The sequence below is a fragment of the Daphnia magna genome, linkage group LG5 (assembly GCF_020631705.1).
Source record: "Daphnia magna isolate NIES linkage group LG5, ASM2063170v1.1, whole genome shotgun sequence".
Taxonomy (NCBI): Eukaryota; Metazoa; Arthropoda; class Branchiopoda; order Diplostraca; family Daphniidae; genus Daphnia; species Daphnia magna.
The window spans coordinates 753414-781400 of NC_059186.1; the positions used below are offsets into that span (position 1 = coordinate 753414).

General features: G+C 34.8%; 2 protein-coding genes and 1 non-coding gene across 5 annotated transcripts; 1 reads left to right on the forward strand and 2 right to left on the reverse strand.

The window, feature by feature from the left end:
- Positions 1–10: 10 nt before the first annotated feature.
- LOC116922508 lies at positions 11–24885 on the forward strand. Of its 3 annotated transcripts, none has more exons than XM_032928872.2 (4): positions 11–171; positions 21729–22009; positions 22214–22361; positions 23706–24885. In XM_032928872.2, the coding sequence occupies exons 2-4, from the start codon at positions 21966–21968 to the stop codon at positions 23904–23906; spliced, it is 393 nt and encodes a 130-aa protein (XP_032784763.1). In that variant the 5' UTR covers positions 11–171; positions 21729–21965; the 3' UTR covers positions 23907–24885. The 3 variants fall into 3 exon arrangements, with proteins under 3 accessions (XP_032784763.1, XP_032784762.1, XP_032784764.1); XM_032928871.2 differs by having other exon boundaries at positions 21734–22009; XM_032928873.2 differs by having other exon boundaries at positions 21734–22009; positions 22214–22352.
- On the reverse strand, positions 11703–11784 carry Trnas-aga. The gene has a single exon. It is a non-coding gene; the product is annotated as a tRNA-Ser (tRNA).
- On the reverse strand, positions 24502–27985 carry LOC116922505. The gene is made up of 5 exons (XM_032928868.2): positions 26582–27985; positions 26315–26516; positions 26110–26246; positions 25925–26032; positions 24502–25835 (listed from the first exon to the last, which is right to left on the reverse strand). Exons 1-5 carry the CDS (start codon positions 27138–27140, stop codon positions 25066–25068), a joined length of 1776 nt encoding a protein of 591 aa, XP_032784759.2. The 5' UTR covers positions 27141–27985; the 3' UTR covers positions 24502–25065.
- Positions 27986–27987: the final 2 nt, after the last annotated feature.

Genomic DNA, 27987 nt, shown 5'->3' on the forward strand with positions numbered 1-27987 from the left:
CAATGGCCCGCTGGACGTCCGTACGACTACAAGTGTTTCCCGCTGCCATCCCATATGCTTTGATTTAGAAAAGAAAGAAAGAAAACCTACCTGACGATTCAATTGATTATCTTCTTTGTTATATATAGTTCTTCTCTTGTGCACCGACAACCCGACCGCTGCATTTCACAGGTAGGACAAATGTTTCAAATTATTATTCTCTTTTTCTCGATCTGCGCATAAGGTCTAATATTTATTTAAATCAACGCAATTGTATTTTGTTTTTAACATTCACTCTTGCATTTTTAAGTTTCAATTAAACATATTTCACATATATATGTATTCGTTTTCTTCTTTTAAGAAGAAAAGAAAGAATCCAGGCGAAAAAAGCCTCTTACGTCCATATATTATATAGGCTTATATAGATCTTGAAAAGAAAAATTGGATTCAGATGTTAAAAGGAAAGAGATGACGTGTTATATTGAATAAATCACTGTCGCATGTGTATATACCAGTTGATTTTTGAAAGGGTTCCCCAGCTGGAAAAAAAAAAAAAAAAAAATCGGTTATCACATGGAGCCATACACGCCCATCGCCATCTTGCACTATATGTAGGCTAGCCTACTATATAAACATAATCAACTAAAAATGTTTGAACTCTAAATTATAGACTATAGCTGATATACGTTTATGCATCGAACCCCACCTCTTTTTTGACCATATTTATATAGCTGATGAACAAGCACTTTTTGTTTTCATTGGCCTGCTAGGAACATGCATTTACACAGCTCAATATAAAAGAGCATCTCCTGTATTACTTTGTTAAAACACTTGTTTCATCAAACTGGGAAAAAGTGTTTGAAAACAAATAATAATAATGATAAGCCTATTTAATTATACACTTCATTATACGGCCCCTTTACGTCTTCTCCGCTCTATTATTAAACAACCATAGAAGAAACAAAAAAAATCTATCCATCATCACTTTATTGCTGCCTGTCTGGGTGATAGAATTTTGCCTCATGTTTTGGGCTTTATTATATATATAGCCTATATATATATAGACATAAATAATATATAGACATGGCACTAATGATCGGGTCGAGCCACATCCGATACATCCAACCAATTACGGTCTCCCTTTTATGATGCCAACGCTTTTATTTCTGCTTATATAGCCTACATTTTATCGTTTTTTCGCAGCATCTTTCGGCGTTTACACACTTGATTCTGTTTTTATATTCGCCTTGGCATTTTTTTATTTGCATCCATTGTGGTCCCAACAGCACATGCCTTTTAAAGAAGAACTCCAAGCTTTTTTTTTTTTTATTTTTGTTGTAAAAGTCTCACCAGATACTCTTAACTATAACAAAGAGAGGTCGCTCTTATAGTCTATGTTTAATGATATGCAAATATCAAACGAAAGCATCTGTATAATTGATTGATGTCTCTGGCGCATATATAGAACCCGTTTGACTTTTAATAAATATAGAAAGCACACACACAAACAAACCGAAAGTGCAAACGAAATAGCAGTGGAAACTATGAAGTGTGTGCTGTGTGGGAGAGAACAATCATCACCAGCTATGAATTGGCTTCGTCTCGTAACATAAATGTGAATTGCGATATTGTCGAGTTATGAACCTAATATTGTCCCTAGCTATATCATTTTAGATGAACCAATAAATGCATCGTTCTATGCAGCTATTACATAATATGAATGTTGCATTTGGTAATTTTGATCGTTCTGCAAAGTTGATCTTTTATGCTGTGCCAATAACGCCGCGGCCAAAAGAACAACAGTTCTATATTGATGCGATACGTCATATATTTATAATATACGTAAACTGTATGTATATTTATAGATATGTCGTTTACATAATTTTAAATACATCGAGAACTATATTGCGTAAGTTTGAAAGTTGTATATACGCACCGACAAAGTTTCGAGCAACGCGATCAGACAATCAAGAACAAATATGACCCTGGACATTTGATTATAAGCCGTTGATTTATTCGATGCATTTCATTTCCGCATCAACTATAGATATAATGGACATTATATTATGCACCTAATATTGCAAAGTAGCACGTATTATTCATATATCTATAAACCTGTATATGAGTATAGACTACGTATGATGTAAGAAAACCAAGTGGCAACATCTCGTTACATCACGTCATTTGCTGTGTCATATAAATATAGTTAAGCCGACCTTGATCTATAACGTATATAGGACTGCGAGGTACTCTCTATAAAATATCAACCGATTTCTAAATCGTTTTTCTTTTTTTAATTCTTTTCTGATGTGTATATCCTATATAGCTCAGCATACAATGTACATAATAGAGCCACACACAGGCTGTACATCGATATTTTAGACACCGACTCTTACACAAAAGATGTAGCCGATAAGCTGGATATATATAGGCTATATATACTATAGATATCCACAGCGATATTATTGTATCTATATCTATATAGCTGAGTGGAACACATTAATATATATAAGCTGCACAGTGTGGACGGATTATTTTTTTTTATATACTATAGTCTTTGGTCACTTTGGCGGAGCTTAAGGCATATTAGACTTTACTTTATATATAAGGAGATTTTTGAGACCACTAAAAAAAAGGTGGGGAAGGGGGGAGGCAAAAGAATTCACGAAACTTTTATATTAGAGACACAATGACCGAGCAATAAATTTCTATCTATACTATATATAAAACTAATGTATTAAATAGCTAATAAAGACCCAGTTAAATGTCTCTACGTGTAAAAATATCCAATCAATGATTTAAAAACAAAAAACAAAATGATATGACGTCATCGATGTCTTGTGTCTACATTATATATACACGTTCATATAGAATCAGTGGTATGCTGCTGATGTCGTCCTATTTGGGCGACCATCACTAACGAAAAAAAAAAATATTTTATTTCGCTTTTCCCAATATAAATATATATGTTCCAAGGTTAAAAAGAAAAGAGACAAAAAAAAAAAAAAATCTAATCGTAGGCTATATAGGAGGAAAATAAAATAAATGGAAGGCAATGCTAGTCACGACCGAAAAGGATGTCTATGGCTCTCCACAAGTCACGCACCAATCATCCAATCGGCTATCCGCATCGTCGCCTTCGCGCTTTTCTCACATCACTCTTTCTTTTATTCTATATTCTTTTTCTAGCTTTTTTTATAGATATAAATATATTATAGACCATCTATACATCTCGATATAATATAAAGCCAAAAATAGACAGCAGCAATCATTCTTTTCTGTTTTATCTGCCACAGCAGGTCTGTTTCTATTCTGTTATATATATAGGCTATATTATATAGCTATGACATTTCATATAAATATATCTTAAATGCTAGATATTATTTTCTTTATATGCACATGGACAGACATTTTTTAAAACGTTTATATGCTTTATTTAAATATAGGCTATAATAAATATCGACCGCTGTCCAGTTGTCGCTGACTTGTTTTATTGGATTTCTTTTATCTATTATATATTTCCCTTTGACTGCCATTAGATTCAAGCGGATGAACAATTTAACTTGATATGCCAACTGTCACATTTGTTTTTGGTCGTTTATATAGCCTCTTATTTATATACATATATATATATCGGGACGTGCTGTATATATCGATATAAACAACAGTTGGTCCCATGTCACATAGAAATTCATATGTATAGAACATAGAGGTGCAGAATAGGTTCCCTTATCTTTAAATTAACATCTAAAGAAAATCGCATGGTGCATCTCAAAATGTATATTTGATTTTGTTAAAATTCCCTTTCAAAATACGCATAGCGGATCCCGCAGGATTTAGCTTAAATCAACGATTGACATAATCATCACGAATCTGCCCTTTGCAGTTCTTTTTATATATATATATATCGTTTTCTTTTGTTTCGTCCATCTCTCGCTCCCCCTTTATACACCCACGTATATAAAAGAGCGTCGACTCGTTATTGAATGTTTCATTTGCTATGGTGTGTGGATATAGCTCCCTGCCTTTGAAAGAAAAGCGGGGAGGGGTCGGGACACAAAGGACGTATATATAGACTTTGCAAACACAGCAAACGTGGGTAAAAGGTAAACTTGCGTCTATAATCAAAAGTTCCTACTTTTCGTCCTTGTGTGTGCGTTCCTATCTATGTACATGATAAATGCACGGCTGTGTAGTATTATATATTTGAAGATGACCTGCCAAAAAAAAGGAAAACTTTTCTGCTATTTCTATATTGTATAGACGCGAGATCCTTTTTGCTTGTTCCGCTAGGCTATAGGCTATATATGTGTTATTTCCTATAACATTTCCTAACGTAAAATCAACAGTTCGTCCGATAAATCCTGGGTTTCCCTTTTTTTTTGTTGAGATTATTCTACTGGAACTACAAATAAAACCCCGCCTTTGTATGCATGAACGAACTTAAAGTTCAACTTGAAAGGGCAAAGTTTTCTAATTGAGTTCAACCTTTTTTTCTTTTGTGATTATAAGAGTTAGGCTATATAGGTATATAGATACACGCGTGCCTTCATATATATATCCCATTGTCATCCGCTACTTTCCTGATTAATATGTAATTGACAAAACTTTTAATCCTTTTCAACGCGAATTGTCAAGCCTTGACTAGATAGACCTCTATACAAACAGACACAGGTAGACCTTATATATATGTACACAGAAACGAGCTGGCGTATTATAGAATTTCTTTTCTGCGCAGCAAATCAAATATAGATCCTTTGTATTTGATTTATACGGCTCTATAACAATTAACCGTTAATTATCGTCATCACAAGTAATTAAAAGAAAAAGAAAATTATATACGATTAGATTTAACTTATAATAAGATCAGGTTTGGATTTTATGTTGATTTATCCACATAGACTAGACTATATCCATATATGTATATATCCTCGTCCTATTGATTAGATGTCAGAGAGTATATATATATTTATATAGACGGGAACGGGTAGAGGAGAGTGGGGTCAATTGAGACACAGGGCAATTGAAACAAAAATTGTTTCTCGCACCGTATCAAAGGAATTTTCTTGAAAAAATTAGGGTATATAGAATGAAGGGGTTTACAAGTTTAGAAACATTTACGAGTTTTTTTATTAAAAACTTTTTAAGTTATCTTGAAAAAACAATTTTTTGTACTTCGTCTGTTAATTTTGCTTTTTTAATTTTTTTGTTTTGAACCCTAAAGTGGTACGCTTTAATAATAAAATTGGTTTTAAACGATTTGCAATTCATTTTTCTATAACTTAATGTCATTAATTTTTTTCCTGCATTCTTAAATCATTTTTAATTATTAAATGTAACGATGACCCTATTGTGGGGCAATTGAAACACTTTGTTAATATCCCCTGTACGCGAGTGGGTGCATTTTTTTGCAAGAATTTGATGTAATTCATTTCAACAAATGTAAATCATCATATTAACACAACTATAATACTTGCATTAGCTGTTTGGGATTTATTTGAAAAAGCATGTGGCTTAATGGGATTTTTTTTTATTTAATTATTTAAATATTTTAAACTTAAGTACAATATACCATAAGCATATGTAAAAAATCTATAAATTGCACTGTACCTTGTGGTAAAATTTTATCACACTAGCATTTGTGGATGCTGAGATATTGTGATTTTGATTTTATGCGGGTACAAAGAAGCTTCCTTATGGGAAAACCCACGTTGCAATTGCGTCGACCCACCGTTTCAATTGCCCTGCTTCCATGGCAATTGAAACACAAAAAGTGACCTTAGTTTTTTACAATTTACTACAATTAAACTAAATTTTTTCTCATAAACAAAAATACTGTTTAGTAGCTGAGATAGTAGGCTACAATCCTATATAATTTTTATGTTAAAATTCTGAGTATTGTTTTCAAGAGATACAGAAAACCAAAAAGGGTCTCAATTGACCCCACTCTCCCCTATCATTGTCGACTGTTGATGTTACGTAATATATATTAGGAAAGGTCAGTCATATTCAATAATGGCCTATAAAAGCTGTTGAATCTTTCATTTGTTATTGGAACTGAAATGATGACGGATCTATTATATAAGAGATGGGAATGATTTTTATTCGCATATAGGGGAGGGTGGGGCTAGTTGGTACAATTTTTTTTATTTCTTCTCTGGTTTCTTTAATTTTTCATATTTTGACACCCAAAAAATTGTAAAAGAAAGCTCAGATAACCAGCTTTCTCGTGCTATTTTTTTATTTGATCTACGTTGAAGAATTCATATCGAAATCAACGTTCAAAAAGCTAAAAAAAATTTGCCTACATGCCCCACTAACGGGGTAAGTTGGCAGTGGTAGTGGGGTAAGTTGGCCCCATGTATTTCAAATACGGATTTCAGTGAAATGTTGATGTTGTAAACAAACTAGAATAACATTACAATAAACACAAATCCTATAGTTATTTTAGAGTGGGAAACTCAGAAATAAGTTGTGATAACTTACATAAAGATAAATAGCCTTAAATGCAAAAAATTAAAAAAAATATACATAATTCAGGCAAACATTTCACAGGTGAACATCGTATAAAGTGAAAAACTTAAAATTTGCCAAATTTTGGCCTCTAATGCATACCACTGTTCACCATAAGTCATATCTAGCAAAAATTTGACTTACAATTCCCTGACATTTTGACAGGCCATGTACTCTATACATATGCATGTATAATGCCTATGCCGACATGCCCCATGTTGCAATGTATCAACTTGCCCCAACCCGGGGTTTATTCAAATAAAAATTTTTATTACTCCTTTATAATTGATTAAAACAAATCCATTGTTACAGTTCGATAGAGGACACAATTTTCTATAAAACTAATATTTTTTAAAAATTATATGCATACCAAGAAAAGATCAAATTGATGAATACCAAGCACGCAACTATTGTGGATTTGACGCAAAAAATTTTGTTATTTTCTATTTCCTAAACTATTTGGGATAAATTTATAAAACTTTGCACAAATGTGCGCACGATAAACATCTTTGACTATGAATTATTTCAATAAAACCTCTTTCACACAATTTGTCTAAATTAAGAATTGCAAACTTGCCCTCCTGCCAACTAGCCCCACTCTCCCCTATAGTCTAAAACAGAATAAACCTCGGGTTTCAGTTTCTTCTCCGAGAAACATAAAAAGAACTTGAAAATAGCACATGTTAACAGGTGCGTGATGTTATATAACATGAAAGGTATACACGCACAGCTATATATTAAAAAAATATAATAATAAAATTTGGAATGAAACAAACTAAAGCTAAGTTCAACGATCGACTTTTGCTATATATATTATAAATATTCGGGGCATATTGAAGTCATCAAAGTGCTATAGAATAGCAAGAAACACGTTTGTTTTCCATCAGTCGTCTCTATATATATATAAAGAATGTAGCCAACGTTACATATAAAAATATAACCCTTTCAAAACCAGGCGAGACTGTTTATACATAGATTATACGTCCACTTCTATACGAAGAAAAATAAAAACGCTTCCGTGCCGATATATATACATACCTGTATATATTCATCATAAATCTCGTGCACACAGGCATGTCTCATGCACCCACGCTCTATATCTACTACATCTCTATATAAAAATACAGAACAAGAAAAATTGATTTTTCTGCAGTGTGTGATTGTCAAAAGCCTTATAGTGCCTCTCACACATTACATAAAAAGTATATAGCCTATATAGTAGATAGGTCTATAGACCTAATATATCAAATGATATATAGAGATCTATTGTGCTGTGCATCCGTTTGATGCGTGTGCGCATCTTTGCATCCTATCGAATTTTATCAGTGAAAAACCTATTGTTAACCAGCAACAGCACAGGACGTTCCCAACGATAGGATTTTCTTTTTCTTTCTTTGAACACATTTTTTTTTTCTTTCATTCTTTTTGCGTGAAAAGTACAAAAAGAAAGTCAATACAAAATCCAACCGAAAAGGTCACATTTAATAGGGTTTTTTTTTTATTTAACATTTTTCGTCCGGGATAAAAAAAAAATGGCGTCTATACAGGGACGCTCCACCTTCTATTTTTTTTTTATCTTCGTCATTGTCTTGATTTGTTTCTTTTTTTTTACTTTCATTTATACAATCGGATGCTTTGCTACACACGAATCAACGTGAAAAATCTAATACATTTAATGCCCCTATTGTATTTAAAGTATATAATGTGCTGCTATATATATATATATCCTGGACGTTCTTTTCTACAACAAATGATGTTGTAGGATTTCGTCCAGGACTATTATCTGACATTAAACGATTGGTCACTATACCAGAGCTCCTATATAAAATGCCTTTATATATATATAAACAAACACAATGATTGCGTTAGCGGGCAATCATTTAAAAAAACAAAACAAAACAAAACAAAATCCAATCCATCAGGATCTGTAGAGCGGTGCTCTGATACACACGCAACCAGACAATGTCCAGTGAAAAAGTATATATACACAAAAAGGAAGCATATAACCAAGGACACCATCTGCTGCTGAAATGCTGATGTTTTTCTATCGTATACATATATAGATATATACATGCCAACTGATGGGACACCACTCGTCACACTAATGGGCTCTCTATTTATATCGTGTTTCTGCGAAAGAAAATCGAATTCGGGCAAGAGTTGCAGCACAATCAAAGCTGGCATTTTATTGATGTTTTAAGCGACGATAAGGAAGACCGTACAAATCCAACTGCTTGATTTTGAAAACAAAGTTATAGATACACTGTCTGTGATGATATTTCTTTGTGTGATGTGGCATCGCTCTTTCCAACAGCATTTTCACGTCGTCTGTCGTTGTTTGCTGTCTACAGGCAAAGAGGATACATAAGAACTAAGCAAATATAGAAACTTTTGATATTCTATACGTCAGTCGATATTGAGAAAATTGAAAAGAATAAGGGAAAGAATAAGTGGGAGAGAGAGCTGAATATATATAGGGGAGAGTGGGGGTAATTGATACACTTTTTGGTTTTTTGTATTTCTTGAAAAAAAAACTAAAAAGTTTAATATAAAAATTATATAGAATTGTAGCCTATTATCTCAGCTACTAAACTATATTTTTTTTTATGAGAAAAGATTAATTATAATAGTAGTAAATTGTAAAAAACTGAGGTCGCTTCGAGTGTTTCAATTGCCATGGAAGCAGGGCAATTGAAACGGTGTGTCGACGCAATTGCAACGTGGGTTTTCCCATAAGGAAGCTTCTTCATACCCACATAAAATGAAAATCACGATATCTCAGCAGCCACAACTGCTAGTGTGATCAAATTTTACCATTAGGTACAATGCGATTTACAGATTTTTTAAATATGCTTAAAGTAGATCGTAATTTAGTTTAAAATATTTAAATAATTAAATTTAAAAAAACCCATTAAGATACATGCTTTTTTAAATAAATCCCAAACAGCGAATACAAGTATTATAGTTGTGTTAACATGATGATTTACATTTGTTTAAATGAATTACGTCAAATACTTGCAAAAAAAATGCAACCACTCGCAGACAGGGAATATAAACAAAGTGTTTCAATTGCCCTGCAATAGGGTCATCGTTACATTTAATTATTTAAAATTATTTAAGAATGCAGGGAAAAATTAAATGACATTAAATTGTAGAAAAATGAATTGCAAATCATCTGAAACTAATTTTATTACTAAAGCGTAGCGTTTTAGGGGTTAAAACAAAAAAATTGAAAACTCAAATTTAACAGACGGAGAACAAAAAACAGTTTTTTCGAGATATCTTAAAAACTTTTGAATACAAAAACTCGTAAATTTTTCTAAACTTGTAAACCCCCTCATTCTATTAACCCTGATTTTTTCAAGAAAATTCCTCTTATACGGCGAGAGAAACAATTTTTGTTTCAATTACCCTGTGTCTCAATTACCCCCACTCTCCTCTACGTCTTACTCACCAAAAAGCTTTATACATAGACCTAAAGTATATAAGCTCGTTGTCTCTATACGATAAATTCCCATCGCCTCTCTTTACGTGCATATATATATGTAAATAAATAAAAGCGTGAAAATCTTGGCAGACTTTTTCTCGAATTTATGAATTTTAAAAACAAAATTTTTAGCATATTAAATTATACGATGAATTATTTTTTTCCCTACAAAAAACAAATGTTTGTTGTCGATTGGTCGTGTCAAGCTAACACACGTCGCTATGACAGCAGACGTGGCGTCTTATGTAAAACAATCAAAAATTGTTACCTAACGTTGTAAGTTTAGATTTCAATCAACACTAATTGGCCTGTCCCTTTTTTTAACGATAGACTAATATGGATGGATGACTAATACCCACATAGTAGGCTACACGCCCATTATATTATGTAAGATCTATATTTATACAATCGATGCATTTTGGAGCAGCACATTTAAAAGGATTATATTTAAGAAGTGATCGCAGCACATATATAGGCTATACAGGCGGATGGTAGGAAGAATTGGCTGCTTGGAAATGAAGACAAATGTGTATCTACATATATTTATATAGAACCTACAGGAAGCGATCTGGTTCCTTTTTTCTCCCAAGTTTATACTTAGATAAATCCAATGCCCCGGGGGTTGTCGACTCGTCATTTGGGTGTACGAAATTATAAATAAAAATATATTTTTAATTATATTTTGTATTTTATCACATTTCTTCTATTTTTTCATACTTATGTATTTTTCATATTTTTTTACTTTTTTTCATATTTTGCCGTATTTTTTCATATTTTTTCATATTTCTTCACATTTTTTCATATTTTCCAGATTTGCTAAATTTTGTGAAACTTTTTTAGATCTTTTTTTACGTGTTTTTCATGCTTTCTTACAAAAAAAATTCTATTAACCCTTAAATAATTAAATATGTACATTTTCTTCAGCAAATGAAGCCAAAAAGGTAATTCACTGTAAAATAAAATCTAATCAGCATCGGGACTTGAACTTCAGAACCCTAGATTCTCTATCCCATGTCCTTAATTGCCTTAGCAATATAGCTACAACTTTCGATAAAATGTAATAGTGGGTTAACAGAAAATGTTTGTCGTTTCGCAAATAAAAAAATAAAACAAAAAGAACAAAAAAATAAAAAAAAAGAATAACGAATAAAAATTTCGAATATCAAAATTTTTGACTCCTAAACCGTCATAATAGTTTCAATAAAAAAATGATTGTGGGGCGCGGGGTGCCCTGGTTTACCCCAAAACCCGACCCATCCGACCCCAAAAAATTTTCAAAATTCACTTCTTGAATGCGAGATAAGCTTTGACGTAATGTTATTGTTGACCTGCGCCATCTATTACCTGTTACAGTTGGAAGGCATATGTTGGGTCCACATCAAAATTTTGTAAAAAAAACGAATTTTTCGGCGGAAATCTTATTTTACGGTAGGGTTCTTCTATTTTACCTATTTCCGTTAGGATCATAACTGCGCCTATATGAGAATTTCAATATATTAAGTGTAACTATTCCGGATTTATAATTTTTTTATACATTTTTGTATATTTTGTATTTTTTATATTATTATATTTTTTCATATTTTTTTGTATTTTTTTGAATTTTTCGTATTTTTGGCTTTAAAATATTGGGGTGAACGAATATTTTTTCGAGTTGACATCTCCCACGTCAAATACACTTAAAATGTTTTGATGACAATAACCCAGTAGAATAAAATTATTTCTGCGCAGATGGTAGGATTCGAACCTACGCTCCCAGAGGGAAATTGATTTCTAGTCAATCGCCTTAACCACTCGGCCACATCTGCACATTAAAATCGTTACGATAAGTTGTGGTGCACACAAACGTTACATTGGCTGAATGCAATGGAAATCTACAACCTATTAAAGTACTAAATCAGGTCAAGATAAAACCTGTGCATAACTTTGTTGGGTTCACATAAAAATTTTGTCAAAAAAACGAATTTTTCGGCGTAAATCTTATTTTACGGTAGGGTTCTTCTATTTTACCTATTTCCGTTAGGATCATAACTGCGCCCATATGAGAATTTCAATATATTAAGTATAACTATTCCGGATTTATAATTTTTATATATATTTTTATGTTTTTTATATTTTTTATATTTTTTTATTTTTTTATATTTTTTTGTATTTTTTTGTATTTTTCTTATTTTTTGCTTAAAAATATTAGGGTGTACGAATATTTTTTCGAGTTAACAACCCCCCGAGTAGGCCTATACCTACTCTCTAAAAAGAGATGTCTAGAAAAGGTAGGCTAAACAATAGAGCAGTAAAACATCCTGCGTTGCGCGTTTTCCACAAATGCGAAAATCTCATTTGTGTCCAAGTTGGTCTGCTGCGGCTGCAGCGTCTTATGGAGAAACCATCTTCTTCACGTTAAAAATCAAGTTTTTATAACTATAATTTAGATTTCCCCCTTTTCTTCCTAGCAGTGGGTACCCTATTCATCTTTTCATTTCCCAATATTTTTTTCTAGCTCCAGTTCTATCTACTTTATTTTTATTTTATTTTTGTTTGTAAGTTGCTCGTCTCTTTTAGCCGAAGAATTTCGTTTGCTGCCAGAAATTCGTCTGCTACAAGGGGATGAACAACAAACCATTCACAAACAATAGTTAAATAAAAATAAACCAGATAGAACTAAGGCTAGAAAAAAAATTAGGAAATGAAAAAATGAATAGGGTACCCTCTGCTAGGAAGATAAGGGGGAAAATCTTAATTATATTTATGAAAACTTATTTTTTAACATGAAGAAGTTGGTTTCTCCATAAGACGCTGCAGCCGCAGCAGACCAACTTGGACACAAATGAGATTTTCGCATTTGTGGAGAACGTGCAACGTAGGATGTTTTACTGCTCTATGGTCTACTTTTGATTTTTGTAAACTTAGGAGCTCCGAGACATTGTGTCTAAAATTATATAGACACAGTGTCTTGTGGTGTAGTGGGTAATGCCCCCATGTCGTTCCCCGTGTTACATAGACAACCGATACGCCCCTCAATTTTTAATGTTAAAACAAAAGGGATTTTTTCCTTAACTTTGCTTTCAAGGTCGTTTTGAATGTATTTCCGAAAGAGATATTTCGGAACACTGAATTGTCTTTAAATTAAATATCTTAAGTGCATAAACAGAACACCAGTCGCCTTTTCTTTACACATACGTGCGTCAACATGAATTGAACCCTGAACCTTCAGGTTCGTAGCAATGTATTCTATCACTGTGCCACTTCAGTACACAATACTGAAATATATTCTATCAGCCATATGATGGCTGGATGGATGGATTTGTACTCCAACTAGCATTAATCAAAAAGCCATCTCAACGGGTAATTGTAAATAAATTTGGATTTATTGTTTCAGCTCAAACATTAGCTTAACCTAAGACCTAATTGCAGTGGCCTTGAAGGTCATGTGATAGAAGTTGGAAAAAGGAGGGGTGATTTTTTACTTTTGTTTTCAGTAATGAGCGGTTGCTCGATGAAGGTGTCTGGCTTTCGCGAAAAGTGAGACCATAAGAGGCGTTTTATTTTTCTTTCCCTTGGGCGCAAGAGGACTGACCTTCAAGGGGATTTTGAAGGCTGTTGAACGGCAAACCTCTTTTCAATACAAATTATTTGCTTTTTCCAGAACAATTTGTAAAGAAAACGCGCTAGACAAATTGTGTCTACCGTTTTCTAAACATCCCTATTTAGAGAGTATACATTTATTTTCGAAGAAATACGAATAAGAATAAACTAACTTGGTGGAAAAGGTTCGTTGCACGAGCCAACAATTGCGATGCTCGTGAATTGTCTCGAGCTCAAAAAACTTTTTTTAATTGAATTTCCAACACATCACAGTTCTCTTGCTCAACTGCCCGTAAACTTAACGTTTACACATGTAGTCTACACACACGTATATAAATAAAGCTCTTTCATTTTTAATTTCATTATAGGCCTATTAGACATGCACTATGGTTATATAGTTTGCCTCAATTGATCATTGTAATGCAATTATCTCATTAACCGTTCTATGCACTGCTCAAAAACGTTTTGTAATATATGCAAGGAACATTGCAGCGATGCCATGCATATATTTTAAATTCAAGTTTTTAATCGAATTCCATGGTCAAACAGCACACAAATTGCATTGTACAACAAAGAGCACTATTTAACATTTATAACGTCTGAATAACTTTATATACGTTAACATTTAAACATCTAATAGCATAAAACAGTCTGTATAGCCTATAGGCTACTAGCATAAGGTTGTATATATAGTCTATATACCTGTTGCACGATATAATTCGGCAACGTTGAAATGTTTAAATGTAGCAGCATACGGGCTGTTGTGTATTCGGTAAAACCCCAAAATGAAGCGAATTTTAAGAAATTAAACAAATGATGGAGATACATCTCTTTTTATAGTAGAGATCGCATTGAACATTTTAATCACATCAAGCTTTTAAATTAATATAGTAGATATAGAGGATTATATATAGGCCTTTAGTCTATAGCCTACTTAAGGGCATTGAAGAGTCCTTTATATTGACAAACCGGAAGCCTTTTTTTCTTAAATCATTTCTGAGATCCATCCATCCAAAGTATTTGCGTGACAGTTTTTTGTGGCCTGATTCATCAATCTTCTTGTGTATACCACATATGTGGGCTATATATAACAATACCCACACATTGTTCCATTTTGATGGATTCTTAGATTTAATAACATATAAAAGATGCTGCTGTTAAAATGAAAAAAATGACGTATTTATAGGCCTATATACATCACCAAAAAAAAAACGTATATAGGTTCTTCTATATACATCTTGAAATATAGAAGGATCGTATATTACATTGTTTATAGCCATTTAAAGAGTTAGACCAGCAGCTGTTGGGTTAATCAAACAACAAAAAATCTGTCGCGTTATATATAACTCTCTTTATAGGCTATATATGCTATTAAAATTAACAAATTTAAAATAAATATAGTAAAAAAAGAAATCGTCATCATAAAGACTATCTACGTGTGTATAGAATGTCGCGTGTGTGGAGCAAATAACACGTTCAATGTAATCCAATATACATTTATATACAAGGAGTAGCACTCGGCCACGCAATGAAGCGTACCGGATGACTGCTGATGGACTTGCGTGTGTTTTTCTTAAAGGCCTGCGGCACGCGTCTGTTCCCTAAAAAAGTGCATCACATCACGCTCTCTCTCTCCCCCCCCCCCCTAGGCCTATATATTTATATAAAACTATATTTAAATATAAAGTTGGGAATATCGATAGATCGTCGCTTAAGTTAATATATATGGAAACTAAATATGGAATATATTTCATATAACGCTTATGTAATGGGAATATATATTTATTTAGAAATATGCGCATATCAATGGAGCTTAAATTCCCTTACGTGAACCGTTCTAACGGTGTGACTTTATTTTACGGGTTCGTCCAATAAAAAAATGTTGAGCTATATCCTGCGCGATATAAAAAAACGGAATGACAGCATTGCCGTTGATGTCAAATAAGAATAAATATAGATTGGAATTCATTATTAACGATTCTTGTGGGTATACGATTATCCTCTATGAAACATGTGCCAATTTTCTTTTTTCTCTTTTTATTATTTGGACTGAGAACAACATTCACAGTATGTTATCTGTATAATAAAGTTGATAACCCCTCCCCCCAAAAAATATGCTTGAACGAGAATAGGCTATATATATATCGAATTATAAGACATCGATCGGTCAATCAATCAACTCGTGTATATTTTTTATCGTCTTCTGGCCAGCATGCTGGAGGAGTATAACCATGCGTTATTTTGCCCTCTTTTTTTATGATAAAAAGTGAGCTGAATGGGTACGAAGAAAATGTAATAAGGCTTTTCCCGTTCATTAAGCAGCATTTATGATATCTACAGTATACATATATCTAGGCTATATAGCCTATACACAAATCTATATATAATAGAAAAAGATAAAATATTAAATTCAAAAGTAAAATTTGCCTATTTACGTCTTTAATGTGTCATTTGTTTAAAATCTACGAAATAAGATTCTTTTTTTAAACCGCTCATTGTATATAGACAGCATGTGAAACAGACGACAAAATTTGTCAAACAGGTCCAGACCTGATCACGATTATCGATTATCGATAAATAGAAACACCCCGACCATTAGATACATATCGTTTTCTATATAGCCTATACCGAGATTGTAAAAAATCAGTGTCCTCTCTCTATATATATTTATGTAACAATGTCTCGCGATACTTTTCCTTTAGTTAGTCCAGTTTACGGCAGTAATAGATGCGTATCTATATCGCATTACTGTAATACTTCAAGGTTTTGTTTTTGTCGTTCATCCACCATGATAGATGACACGTACATCGATCGTGATAGACGTCCACTCCCTTTATATATAGTCTACAACATGACCATGAAAGAACAATCAAAAGAAATGATGCATTATAGTTTATATATTATATATATAACATTAACGATCATATTTCGTATGCTATGAAAGCCAACGCAGCAGTATTGCCAATTTTACGAACGTGGATCATCTACTTTCCCTTTTCTCCATGAAACATTGTTGAAGAAACATGAAAATCAATCAGCAATGTCAATATATGATGGGTTGTAGATACAATATAAGCCCCCGTTAAGTCCTGTAAGGCTTCATTATCATAATTTATTTTCTTTTCACTTGCTGCTGCTGACACGATTTATAGATTACAAGCAGGCTAATCTAAAGTATACCTAAATATACATCATTTGACTGACAAAAAAATCTATTTTATATAGCATTTGCCAATCGGCAATGTCATTTGTCACTCAATATTTCATCCAATTGTTATATGCATCAATTCATCACATTTCCATACACACAGTATAGATTTATTTTAAAAATAACTGATAAAAAAATTGTGGTATAGACTATAATAGCCTAGGCTACTATATAATGATATTTTGCATGCGTTTAATCTTTTTATATTACGTGTCCTGTGACTTTATGTTATAAATATCGTCGGTTGCTCGGACCGCCTTCTATTCTCTTATGACGGCTCCCCTATTTATTTTATTGATCGGTTCTCGTGAAAATCGAGCCCTGATGAAACAAACCTCTACCCCCCCTTCCCCTTTCCTCCCCCAAAAATCACGGTCGTAAACCGATTCCCAGCTCCAGGCTATTCGTGTGTGACGAGAGACATCACTAACGAGACCGCACGCACAACACTATAGCTATATATTCTAACATTTATAAACTTTTATCTTTTATATAGCCTATACGCTAGACCTATATAGGCTACAAGTATAGAGAAAAATAGATCGTCTTTTTTAATAAAGTTTACGTTATATTTCAAGGTTTTATATTATAGTCTACACATAGATGAGCAAATTGCTTTCTATTAATAGCATAGGCCTATATATAGATGGAATGAATTATTAGCTAATGCTAACTATTGATAGCTGTAAATATAATGCATCAAGCAAGAAAATGTAAACGATATGTCTTATACGTGTTCGTTGTATAACGAGGCTGATAGTCAATCGATTCGTCTTATATTATTCATAGACGACTGGAAAATAAGTTCACGCATCAGCTTATAATAGACAGAAAGGGTATTATGCAATTCATTTATTATACTCTTAACGTATATGTCTATATATAGGTGGTCATTAATCGTATTAAATTAATCGATGCACTAAATAGTCGATGTATAGGCTACACACAGACGAGTTATATACAGAGCCCCTCAACTTTTATTCACATTTGATTATCTTAATCTTTGTTTAACAATGGCGCTTGAACGGGTGGATCCAACAGACTGTCCATCATCACCATTTATTATCTATGCAAATGCGTGTATTAGACACGCAAGAGGTTAAATCTCCAAAATAAACACGTCAACGTTTATAACAATCTTCCAGAAATTATGAACTAATAATTATGATCATGTAATCTATACACCTGATAAACATGCCGGTGACGCTGTATAATTAACATAGTCTATAGCTGCGAGCGTGCGAAGCAACCATATATAAACACAACAATTGACGAAACCAAGGCCAACGTCTTTTATAAACAGAGAGATCGATAGTTTTGCGTCATACAAAAGCTCTGCTGTGTGCTGAGTGTGTGTGTGTAATCAAGCTTCTCGGTCGCCAAGAGATACTTAAGTCGTCACAACGGCTATATAGCATGAAAAAAGGGGGAGGGGGAGGTTCGTGTTTTTGGGTATAGGCCTATAGGCTACGTGAGGTCTAAACACGGATGATTGCCAGTGTCCCAACAACTATATAGATTTAGCCTGTGGCGTACAAAGTAAAATGATGTGGTTATTTTAATCTAGTCGCTATGTATATAGAAGGTGACACTTGGCTTTTTGAATTCCATGAATTATGCGTGATATCCGTGTGCGAGAACTCGAAACTGGTTTATAGTTGATGTGTGTGGATGTTTATAGCATTGAAATTGGTAATTATAAAAAGGCAGGGTAGAAAACAAACATGTCTTCGAAGTCGTGAGAACCCATAAAGAAGAAACAGAAGGAAAAAAAAAGTTGGGTTTTGAGTGTTGCCAAGGCAACCGCGGTTTTAATGGCTTCCATGCAAACAAGATCCAGCAGGGAAATTTCCAGGAAATTCAAGGGGAAGGCAGACAGAGTGCACAAACTTTGAAAACTGATAATGTGCAAATGATTAATGTCACAAAACCATGAAATCAAAGGGAAACACGATCAAATTGACTACAGGTATAATCAACAATGAGACGATAGTGTTTCCAGGTAAAAAGCCGTAAATCCTTACAGACTAATCACAGGATATCTGAACAAAATTGGCTTAATGGCTGTGATCTGGGAGACCCGGGTTCAAATCCCAATAGAACCAACTTTTTTATTTTTATTTTTCATTCAATATTCGCTAAAGATTAATTTTTAGAATGATATTATTGCGGATTATAGCAGCCGAGATGTCTCTCCACAGCAACAGAAAAAAGCTTTTCTTTTAACCCACCTAGGCTATAGATATAGCCTTTATATAGACCAGGCTACTCATCGATTAGAATAACACGTGTGCCATGACATCCAAGGCCAAAAAACATCTAACGAAACCATATATAGTCTACAGCCTATATCTACTAAATGTAGGACTAAATGAGTAGAATTCATTAATATGCCGTTGGCTTCTTTGATTTCGGTGGTTCCCCCCTTTTTTGATCGCTTTTCTCACCGTGTCTGTTCTGCGGAGAATATAAACAACCTTTGATCTTTAATAGCTCATTTGTGGTCTGCTGTTTGATCGAGAACTTTCATTCGAAGAAAACCAACAGGGTCATCAATCCTGATCTGTGTAAATAAACAAAGATTAAATAGAACAAATAACAATATGTCGCTGTCGCCCGTTGTTCCGAGATGGTTCCCCAAACAAATTTCCGTACAGGTTTAGACATGCCGTCAGGCAAAAAACAAAAAAACAAAGTTGCGATATCTTCGCTGATCAAAAGAAAAGGAAGACTGATGTTAAGCTCAGACTGTGCAAAGGCCTTCATCTTGTTCTGACGCTAAAGTCCTGACGTCAAAGAGGAACGAATCAGATTCTTTTGGGGCGACAGAGTTGCAAAACTTTGTTCACCGCAAACGAAAAACAGCAACTTTCAATCTGTTCTGTCCCCTTGGCCATCCATATAATAAATCTATCTTATAAATTATGAATATCAGCTTATTTCGCTAAATTTCCTAAAAGTCTATTGCATATTTTATGAAAGAAGAAAAAAAAACATTTTTAACGTTTTCTCCTGTGCGCAGTGTAATGGCAACGCTGCATAATGTAGAATACGAGACAAAGTTATATTTGATAAATTTCCAATCAAGCTTAATAATCTTTGCTTGTCCTATATATATACTAGTGTTGCTTTGCTGGGCACAACACAATGTGACAGGTACGGAAACTTAAGCCTTAATCCCTTATTTGCTTCTTGATTCTATGCCCTGAAGCGACAGCCTTATTATTGTCCCGAAATTGGTATACAGCAGCAAATGCCCAGCACAGACTTCCAGCTATTAATGCTCAATCTCAAAACTTAATGATGTGCCATATTATACACTCTTTAAAATCCCATTTCATTGAAAATTATAGGCAAGGCTTCCATTTCTTTTCTTTTTTTTTTTATTTGACAGCCAAAGATATCAGCTAATGAATTAGCCAGTTAAAATAATTTTTTTTTTACATAAAAAATAATAAGGAAAAATGCTGAAAAAGAACAGCAATTAATAGACACCGGTAATAGTTTACGGGCGTCCGGCTGCTGATGACGTGCTATCTAATATAAACTGAAGGCAAAATTACAGTTTCCGTATATATATTTGACATAAATGCCATCTGCTGTCGCGTCTCGCACTGATTTCACGCGTTCATTAACTTTGTTACTATGGCGCTCCATCAATTTCCTCCCTTTCCCTTTTTGTCTTTTTTTTTTTCCTTTTTTGTTTAACTCGAACGTTAACAGCATCCATTTACCATGTGACTCAAAGTCGGCCGCGCAATTTCTGACGTCATAAAAAAGAAATCACAAAAGAAGTAAATAAAAAGGACGCTGAATGCGGATGGCGTAACAACATCCGGCAAAATAAATACGTTTTTTTTTTTTTTTTTTGTATTTTCTTTGATTCCATTTATAAATAAAATTGCTCGCCATTATTCTATTTGACAGTTCCAGAATGAAACAATTGAATATTTCTTTTTCACCCGGTTTTCATCTTGCGCCTTTCCTCCCAAAAATCCAATAAGCATAAAATAGGACGTCGTTGCACGCGCTTGGTCTATTTAATAATAGGAACCATATACGAATGTATATACCGTACATACATAATATATAGAGAAAATCCCACGTCTATTTCACAATATTGCTGCAAAAAAATGTCTGATTGATTTCACGTCAACGAACCGCCTGAATGTATAGACTACAGACAGGGGAATATCCCACAAGCCCTTTGGGTATATAACAACTTTTTTCTTTAATAGTATTATTATTTTTATTATTCCTGGCTTTATGGTATGTAGGATATCCCAACGGAAATAAATGATGTACAATAACCCGTCGTATATAATGCGGCTTAGCTATAAATCATATCTGGCAACGGTGAAGCGTTGATTTATTTTTTTTGTTCGACGTGTGGAAAAATGATGGAGTTTATAATCTATATGAAAAATGAAGAACATGTCCAATTGAAAATCTGCGCTGAATTCGAAATATGCCGAAGGGTTTTACACAAAGAGCTTAATATAATATAAAAGATCCCGTTCGTTGTTGTGTGGTCGTATTGTTAAACCAAAAGTTTCGCCAGTCTCATCATATTAAAAAAAAACCTATTTATATTCGTTTTTTTTTTTCTCGAAAAGAAAGGTGCCAGAAAAAATACCTCGAGTGATTGGTTGATAACAATAAGTCTTCTGTTGTTCTGGGTTATTTTTTAATGTATATAAAAGCCTATATAATATATTAGTCTACCATATTATGTGGTACATGCGATCTTCCGTGTAAAACAACCAACTTGCTTAGCTATATAGGCTACATATTTCTAAAAGTATATAATAATTATTAATAGCTATAGCCTATAGTGTATACGAACAAAGCGGAGTCTATTAATTCTCGTCTAATAAATAAATGGATATATTGGCACAATTGAATCTCACGTGGAAACCTTTTCAAAGATTTTTTGTTTATTCTTTGCGTTATTTTGCAAAGCACAGAGGTCATCAAATTTGCAAGAGACGTCAAGGCTAAAAAGGAGAAATGGTTTCTTCTTTGTGATTGTCGCTTCTACACACGCCATCACTTTTCTGATTAATTAAATACTCGGAACAGCTCACCGACACACCCACAGTGAAGATATGTGATGCTTCTTTGAAGAAACCCCTGGAATTAGCGACACACAACTCAAGGACACCACTATAGGCATATTACATTGAGGAAACTTCAAAAATGCCTAGCACGCGACACAACCCCGATCCCTGTGCTCAATTCAGGTAAAAATTAAACCCAACTTTTCATTGGCATTTTCCCATCCAATCGGCCACATAAATTTCCGAATCTAAATAAATTCTATAGATAATAATTTAATGTTAATAAAAGCTATTGCTGATGATGTCCGGGATAAATAAATAGGCATTAGAATAAATGTATAAGTGGATTAATCTTCTTATTGTTTGGGGTGTAATTTGGAACAAAAGGATGCTAGGACACCCGTGCTCCAGCCAACATCCGCAACTGCTGCCGTCCGTTTACCAGGCAGCGCTCAATCACGCCGGTCCTTACGGGCACGCGAGGGCCATTTCGCATACACCCTGGGAGGCTGTCACGTTCGTCGCTGTAAGTGCGGTAATAGGCGCCATTTCAAAAAACACAATCACATGTTTTCAGTGCTAATTTAAAAATGTCATACGTTGCTTCTCTTTTGGGGAACTGAATCTACTGCAGTACACCAGAGAACGCAGTGGTTTTAAAAAATTGCCATAATCAAACATATTGAATAGATCTCAATAAGCGATGATTCTATAGATATATCTAACTTATATTGATTAAAGCGTTTACTATGGCTGTATATCTGTCCAAACAACATCTAAATTCGTGTAACATTCTTGTCAGAACCGATCGTTGTTCGCCTGGGGAACCAAATTTGAAAATGTAATTAGTATACAGAGGGATGGGCGAGCCTGCTGATTTGTAACCCTATTTTCATACCGGCGCAATTGCAACTGGCGATTACGAGTTTAATGATTGCCGTCGACGTTGGGGATGGCTATGCGTTTCTCCTTCAATTTCGAATGCGATCAATAGATTAAGCCAGCCAGGCCAAAGCTCCTTTACATAACGTCTAATTGGAAATCCCTGGACGAACGAAACTGTACATGAACAGGCAAAATCGACAGAAATAGGTCGCGACGCATTACTAACATTGTTCATCTCTTCCACTGTTGCCATATCGCCGGTTGGCAATCAACTCGAGCAATTTGATACACAAGTTAAGTACTTAAGTTATACACTTGAACAGTCTGACCAACAGCTATTCATTAAAATACAATAATTATTTCAGTTTGAAAGATAAAGAATTAAATTAAATCTAGCTAGAAAAGGCGTACAGTTCCATTTTTCTACAAGCACTTTTTCTTTCTTCGAATTCTAAGAAGCTGTCATAAACAGTATACGAGGCAGACGAAAGGCCACGTTTCTCTTTTTATTTTGAATCGATATTTATGTTGCTATAAAACGAGTGTAAACAAATAGCAACGGTTGATCAGTTCTTTTTGCAAACTGTCAAGGCTGTCAACAACTTAAAATGGGCTCCATGTTGTCAGCCCTGTCATGAAGGCCACGACAATCCCATATATATTTAAAACGACTGCGTAGCCGGATCGATTTCAGCCACGCCTGATCAAAATGTAAAAGACAACAAGAAAACGTCGCATCGTGACTCGCTGCAATGCATAAACTATCTCGACATTGAGAATCCTAAATCTTCCTCCAACGGGCATTATCTACGACACACGTTCGAAAAACCATCCAACACATACGTTTTATGTGCATAGATATTTCTATTTGCACCCACCCACATATTTGTTCTCACTTCACTTTTTGTATTTCTTTTATTTAAAAGGATTAATCTTGTAGTCAAGCCTTTGTTTTACAAGCACGTGTTTGACCTATGTTTAATTGAACGTGCAGATTGTGTTGGTGGCCTACATAGCCGTACTGGGTTACCTAGCAACGAGGGCGCTGCGTCAGGTTCCTCGCGGAACATCGGGTGGCTCTTTGCCCGGAGGCTTACTGGACACGCGAATTGTTTACAATGCTAAAACAGATTCTTGTCAGCCTCCCATGCCGGCCGAATTAACTGACACACCTGACGGTTCCTTCGACGTCTAAAATTATCAATTACGTCTGTTGAGGCATTCATTTTTTCAATCTTTTATTTTCTTCAAGTTTTTGGGGTTCGTTTGATTTAACTTTTGTCAGCCATTTCTTTCTTGCGATTGTCTGTCCCAATTGTCAAACTCTGCGCTTGTAAACTTCAACATCTCAAATCTTTGTCGATATTGATTTTTAATTCTATGCATATTTTAAGCATCATTATCAAGCAACTGCTGATGGAACTGGTGTTGTTTGACATCACGGCCCTGGGAATAAGAGATAGATCCTTGTACGTACAACCACTATTACGTACAAATGATCCGACATGTCAGATTACGTCTCTCATTTCCACTTGTCTCTCGCCATGTTCTTTTGATCAGCTCTAAAAGCTTCGTTAATTATTTTCGCTTTTCCGATCGGATCATTCGGAAAGCGAGAAAAACTATGTAGAGGCTCACTGTGAAAACTTGAGAGCAAAAATTCAAGAAAAACTTAAAGTTTTGTGCTACGCTGAATTCGGGCAGAAAACTTACGCGCATCTTCGAGAAAAGAAATATCATTAACTTATATATAGATAACACTAGTGTACCATATACTTCAAGCCATTAAGTAGAAGCAAATTTGAACAGATGTATTATTACAAGATTTATTTATAACTCATAATCCGGGAGGGAGAATTCGGTTAATCTGTAAAGATTTCACGTCATTCACAGAATAATTCGGCCCAAATTGAACGGTTCAAAATTGAAAACAATTGTGAACAGGATTATTATTATTAGTCTTCCGTTTTCTAATTTCCCGGGACAAACAAACAAAAAAAGAATAATGCGACCATGCCAATGCTGAATAAACAGATTCCCGTCTAATATACTTTATATTCACAACCTATATCATTCCACCGTTTTCTTTTCAATAATATTTTTGGTTTGATATACTAAATGCAATAGTGTGGAAATGACTCCCAGACAATAAACGAGATTCGTTGTGTGTGTTATTTTTTGTCCAGAAAAAGAAAACTAAGAAGTTCATCTTTTTCAATCAGGAATGCACATTTTGAAATCACCTCTCTTGTTCGAGGGTAGTTAAACTTTTTTTTTTTTTTTTTTTTTTTTTTCCCGAAAGGAACGGCTTTCATTTTTCTTTTTTCTTTCGTATGTCGATTCCGCACGAATGCTCAACCGAGAGTCGTCAAAGTAGTCAAGCTTGCAATACCGGAACCGAATTCACGATCGAGCTGTTCGCGCCTCCGGTCACGATCTTCGTTCGTCGTTTCAAGCAGGGCCGAATGTTCGGCGACGTGATTCGCATCGTCGACGATGGAAGAGTCACGAACCTGCCCATCTGGTGACTTACTGCTTTGTTGCACATGCTGGTAGAACATATGAAATGAGTCTATCGCGGCTGATTCTTTGCTGCGTGTGCACCGCTCCGGAAGACAATCGGCCAAAAAAGCCTTTAGGCTATTGTTCTCATCACTGTCCCGAACGACGTAGCTTATTAGATTGGGTAACTCTGCAGGGACGCGGAATCGGGCAAACGATGAACACGCATCCGGTACAGAGCTGCCGCTTGTTTCCAATACAACGAAGTGCTGCAGGACTTTTCGCTGCTTGAGCTTCAAGCGTCGACTGATGCGCATGGCTACCAATTCTAGCGCCAAATCAAAAGTGTGATGGTAAATGGCTGGCCGTTGATCCAACAAAGATAAGGCGTCGGCAGGGGGCGATACGACAGCTACTGCATCTACAGTCTCCATGGCTTCAGAGTACCAGATTAACGGATCTTTGTGTTGACTCTGGGGGATTTCGATGAAATCTACCAAAACGTCGAAACCGCCCCAGTTTTGCAGAAACATTCGCACAGCCTCTATCCAACAGCAATCGCTTGTGGCAGAATCGTGCACCAAGAGGATCGTTTTACGCTGTGTCGCGTGACTGCCTAGTCCTTATATTAACAACGATAAGAAATTAAAAAAAAAGTCTATAAATAAAATAGAACCAAAACAATTCATAATTGATTCATTGTTAACGAACCTGAGACGATTCGTTTGATTCTGTTCCGATAACCCATTGTCGCGCAAAACGTAACAAAAGCCAGAATTCCAAGGGCGGGTAAAAACAATATGTAGCTCTCTTGGATATCTGCACAAGATCATTTAGCAGAAAACAAAAATTATTTGCATTGTGAGTATTTACTAAGTGGGTATAACAACTAGTACCTTCAATCATAAAAAAGGTTGATTTTGCTTGGTAACAATATTCAGTTTCACTGTTGCAGGCAGGATCCTCAATTCGGATGCTAAAATTGCCAGATGATGACAACTTTCCCAAGGAAACTGTAACCAAGTTCTTAAATCTAAATTGGGATGCATACAGTAAATGATTTTGCAAGTGGCAAGTATTAAGAGCTTGAATGAAAGCCACCTGTTGGAAAATGTCGAGGCATTCTTTAAGTCCACCAAATGATGTAGAGTAACATGGCAGCTGTCTTGGAGCCATTGACAAACAACAATCAAGTAGGAGGTGCTAAGGTGAAGCTCAGATGTTTTTTGAAAAGTGACGACAATATTTGGGCTATGATGCATGTGGACATACAAAAAGCCTCTGCCATTCCTGATATCCTTTTCTGCATGAAAATAGGTGAATTATTTAACAGTTCCTGAGAATTTGTATATCAACATGAAAAATTACCTGTGGGAATGTCAAACAAATAGAGTCCATATCTGTTATCACTGATAAACTCCAACTGAAAAGGGTGACCCTCAAATAGTCGACTGTGAAAGACACAGTCATACCACAAAGACTCAAATGGCTGTGCAATGGTTAGACTTGTTGTAACATTAATGCAAAAAGAAAAATTGCCAATCAGGGTCTCACGGAATCTGAGGTTGATTTTTCCAGAAGGAATATTGGACAAGGTGAGATTGAATGCTGTTCGGTACAAGGGGAGAGAATCAGAAGGCATGTGCCTGTACACTTCAAGTTGTACACCACATCCATCATGAGATTGGCAGGTTTTGTCATAATCCCAATTTTGATTATTACAACGGAGAACATGGGTATTGTTGGCCACCTCTACATTACATGTTTGAGAATTCCAATCTATGTCGCGAGGGTTATTGAACTGATGAAGACATGATTGTATCGGAATACGTGAACAGAGATTCGAGGAGTTTGTTCGAGGAAGTAAGTCGCTATAGACACTTATTAATCGTCCAAGCAACAAAAGTAATGAGACAATCCACTCCATCTTTCCACTTAAATGAGATTGCAAAATTGCCAGAGTAAGGACATACCTGTTGGTGACTGTTGGGACGGGAATAGCATTAAATTTGGCTAATTTCCCTTGCCCATTAAAGGTAGCCTTGAATCACTTTGCAGTTTGCACGATCAACCTTATTATTATCAATACAATTTACGGGCCTGGCGCCTACTACCATTCGAATTCGACGAGTATTTTCTGTCAAAATTCTTACCAGCCAATCCGGTCATTGGCTACCACCGACCGTGTGAGCCACAAGCCCACAACATACCACGTGGAAAATAAGTGCCTTTGATGTTTGGAATCGTAAATCTAAAGTGTGGGCCAGGTAGTCACTGCCATCTAGTAGCAAAAGAATAAATGCATTTTCATTCTTACAATACGCTGGCACTTATGCTATTCTCAGTTGGCTAGTTTCATAGTTTTCGATGCTCAATCGTTCCTGGAACAAGTAGAGTGTAGAGTACCCGGTAATTAAATGGCTAGAGCTATAGGCATTCTTTTTTTTAAACAAAAAAAACTAGGGAAGGTCACACCGCTAATAAACCTTGGAGATAAGATGTAAAGGTCGACAAAAAAACATACAATACGACTACCGCGGACTCAAAGAACAATGTTTCTTTACATAAAAAATACGGAATGTTTTAACATTCAACATAAAAAAAATGACTGCAATCGATTACTGTTAAAACTCGTAACATGGCGCATTCTCCTTTTTAAATTTGTTATTGAACAAGAATAAAGCACTTTTGGTTGACGGCATTAACGGTTTAACGCTAATACAGAAGCAGCAAATACCACCAAGATTATGGGAAAAATTAGGCACGTTCAAGCA

Excerpts from the sequence above, each read along its gene's own strand:
- LOC116922508 (XM_032928872.2), top strand. The coding sequence starts at position 21,966 with ATGCCTAGCACGCGACACAACCCCGATCCCTGTGCTCAATTCAG. Across the intron at positions 22,010-22,213 it reads GATCCCTGTGCTCAATTCAG|GATGCTAGGACACCCGTGCT; the intron begins GTAAAAATTAAA and ends TTGGAACAAAAG. Across the intron at positions 22,362-23,705 it reads CGTTCGTCGCTGTAAGTGCG|ATTGTGTTGGTGGCCTACAT; the intron begins GTAATAGGCGCC and ends TTGAACGTGCAG.
- LOC116922505 (XM_032928868.2), bottom strand. The coding sequence starts at position 27,140 with ATGGAGTGGATTGTCTCATTACTTTTGTTGCTTGGACGATTAATAAGT. Across the intron at positions 26,247-26,314 it reads GCCTCGACATTTTCCAACAG|ATTTAAGAACTTGGTTACAG; the intron begins GTGGCTTTCATT and ends ATCCCAATTTAG. Across the intron at positions 25,836-25,924 it reads AATCAAACGAATCGTCTCAG|GACTAGGCAGTCACGCGACA; the intron begins GTTCGTTAACAA and ends TGTTAATATAAG.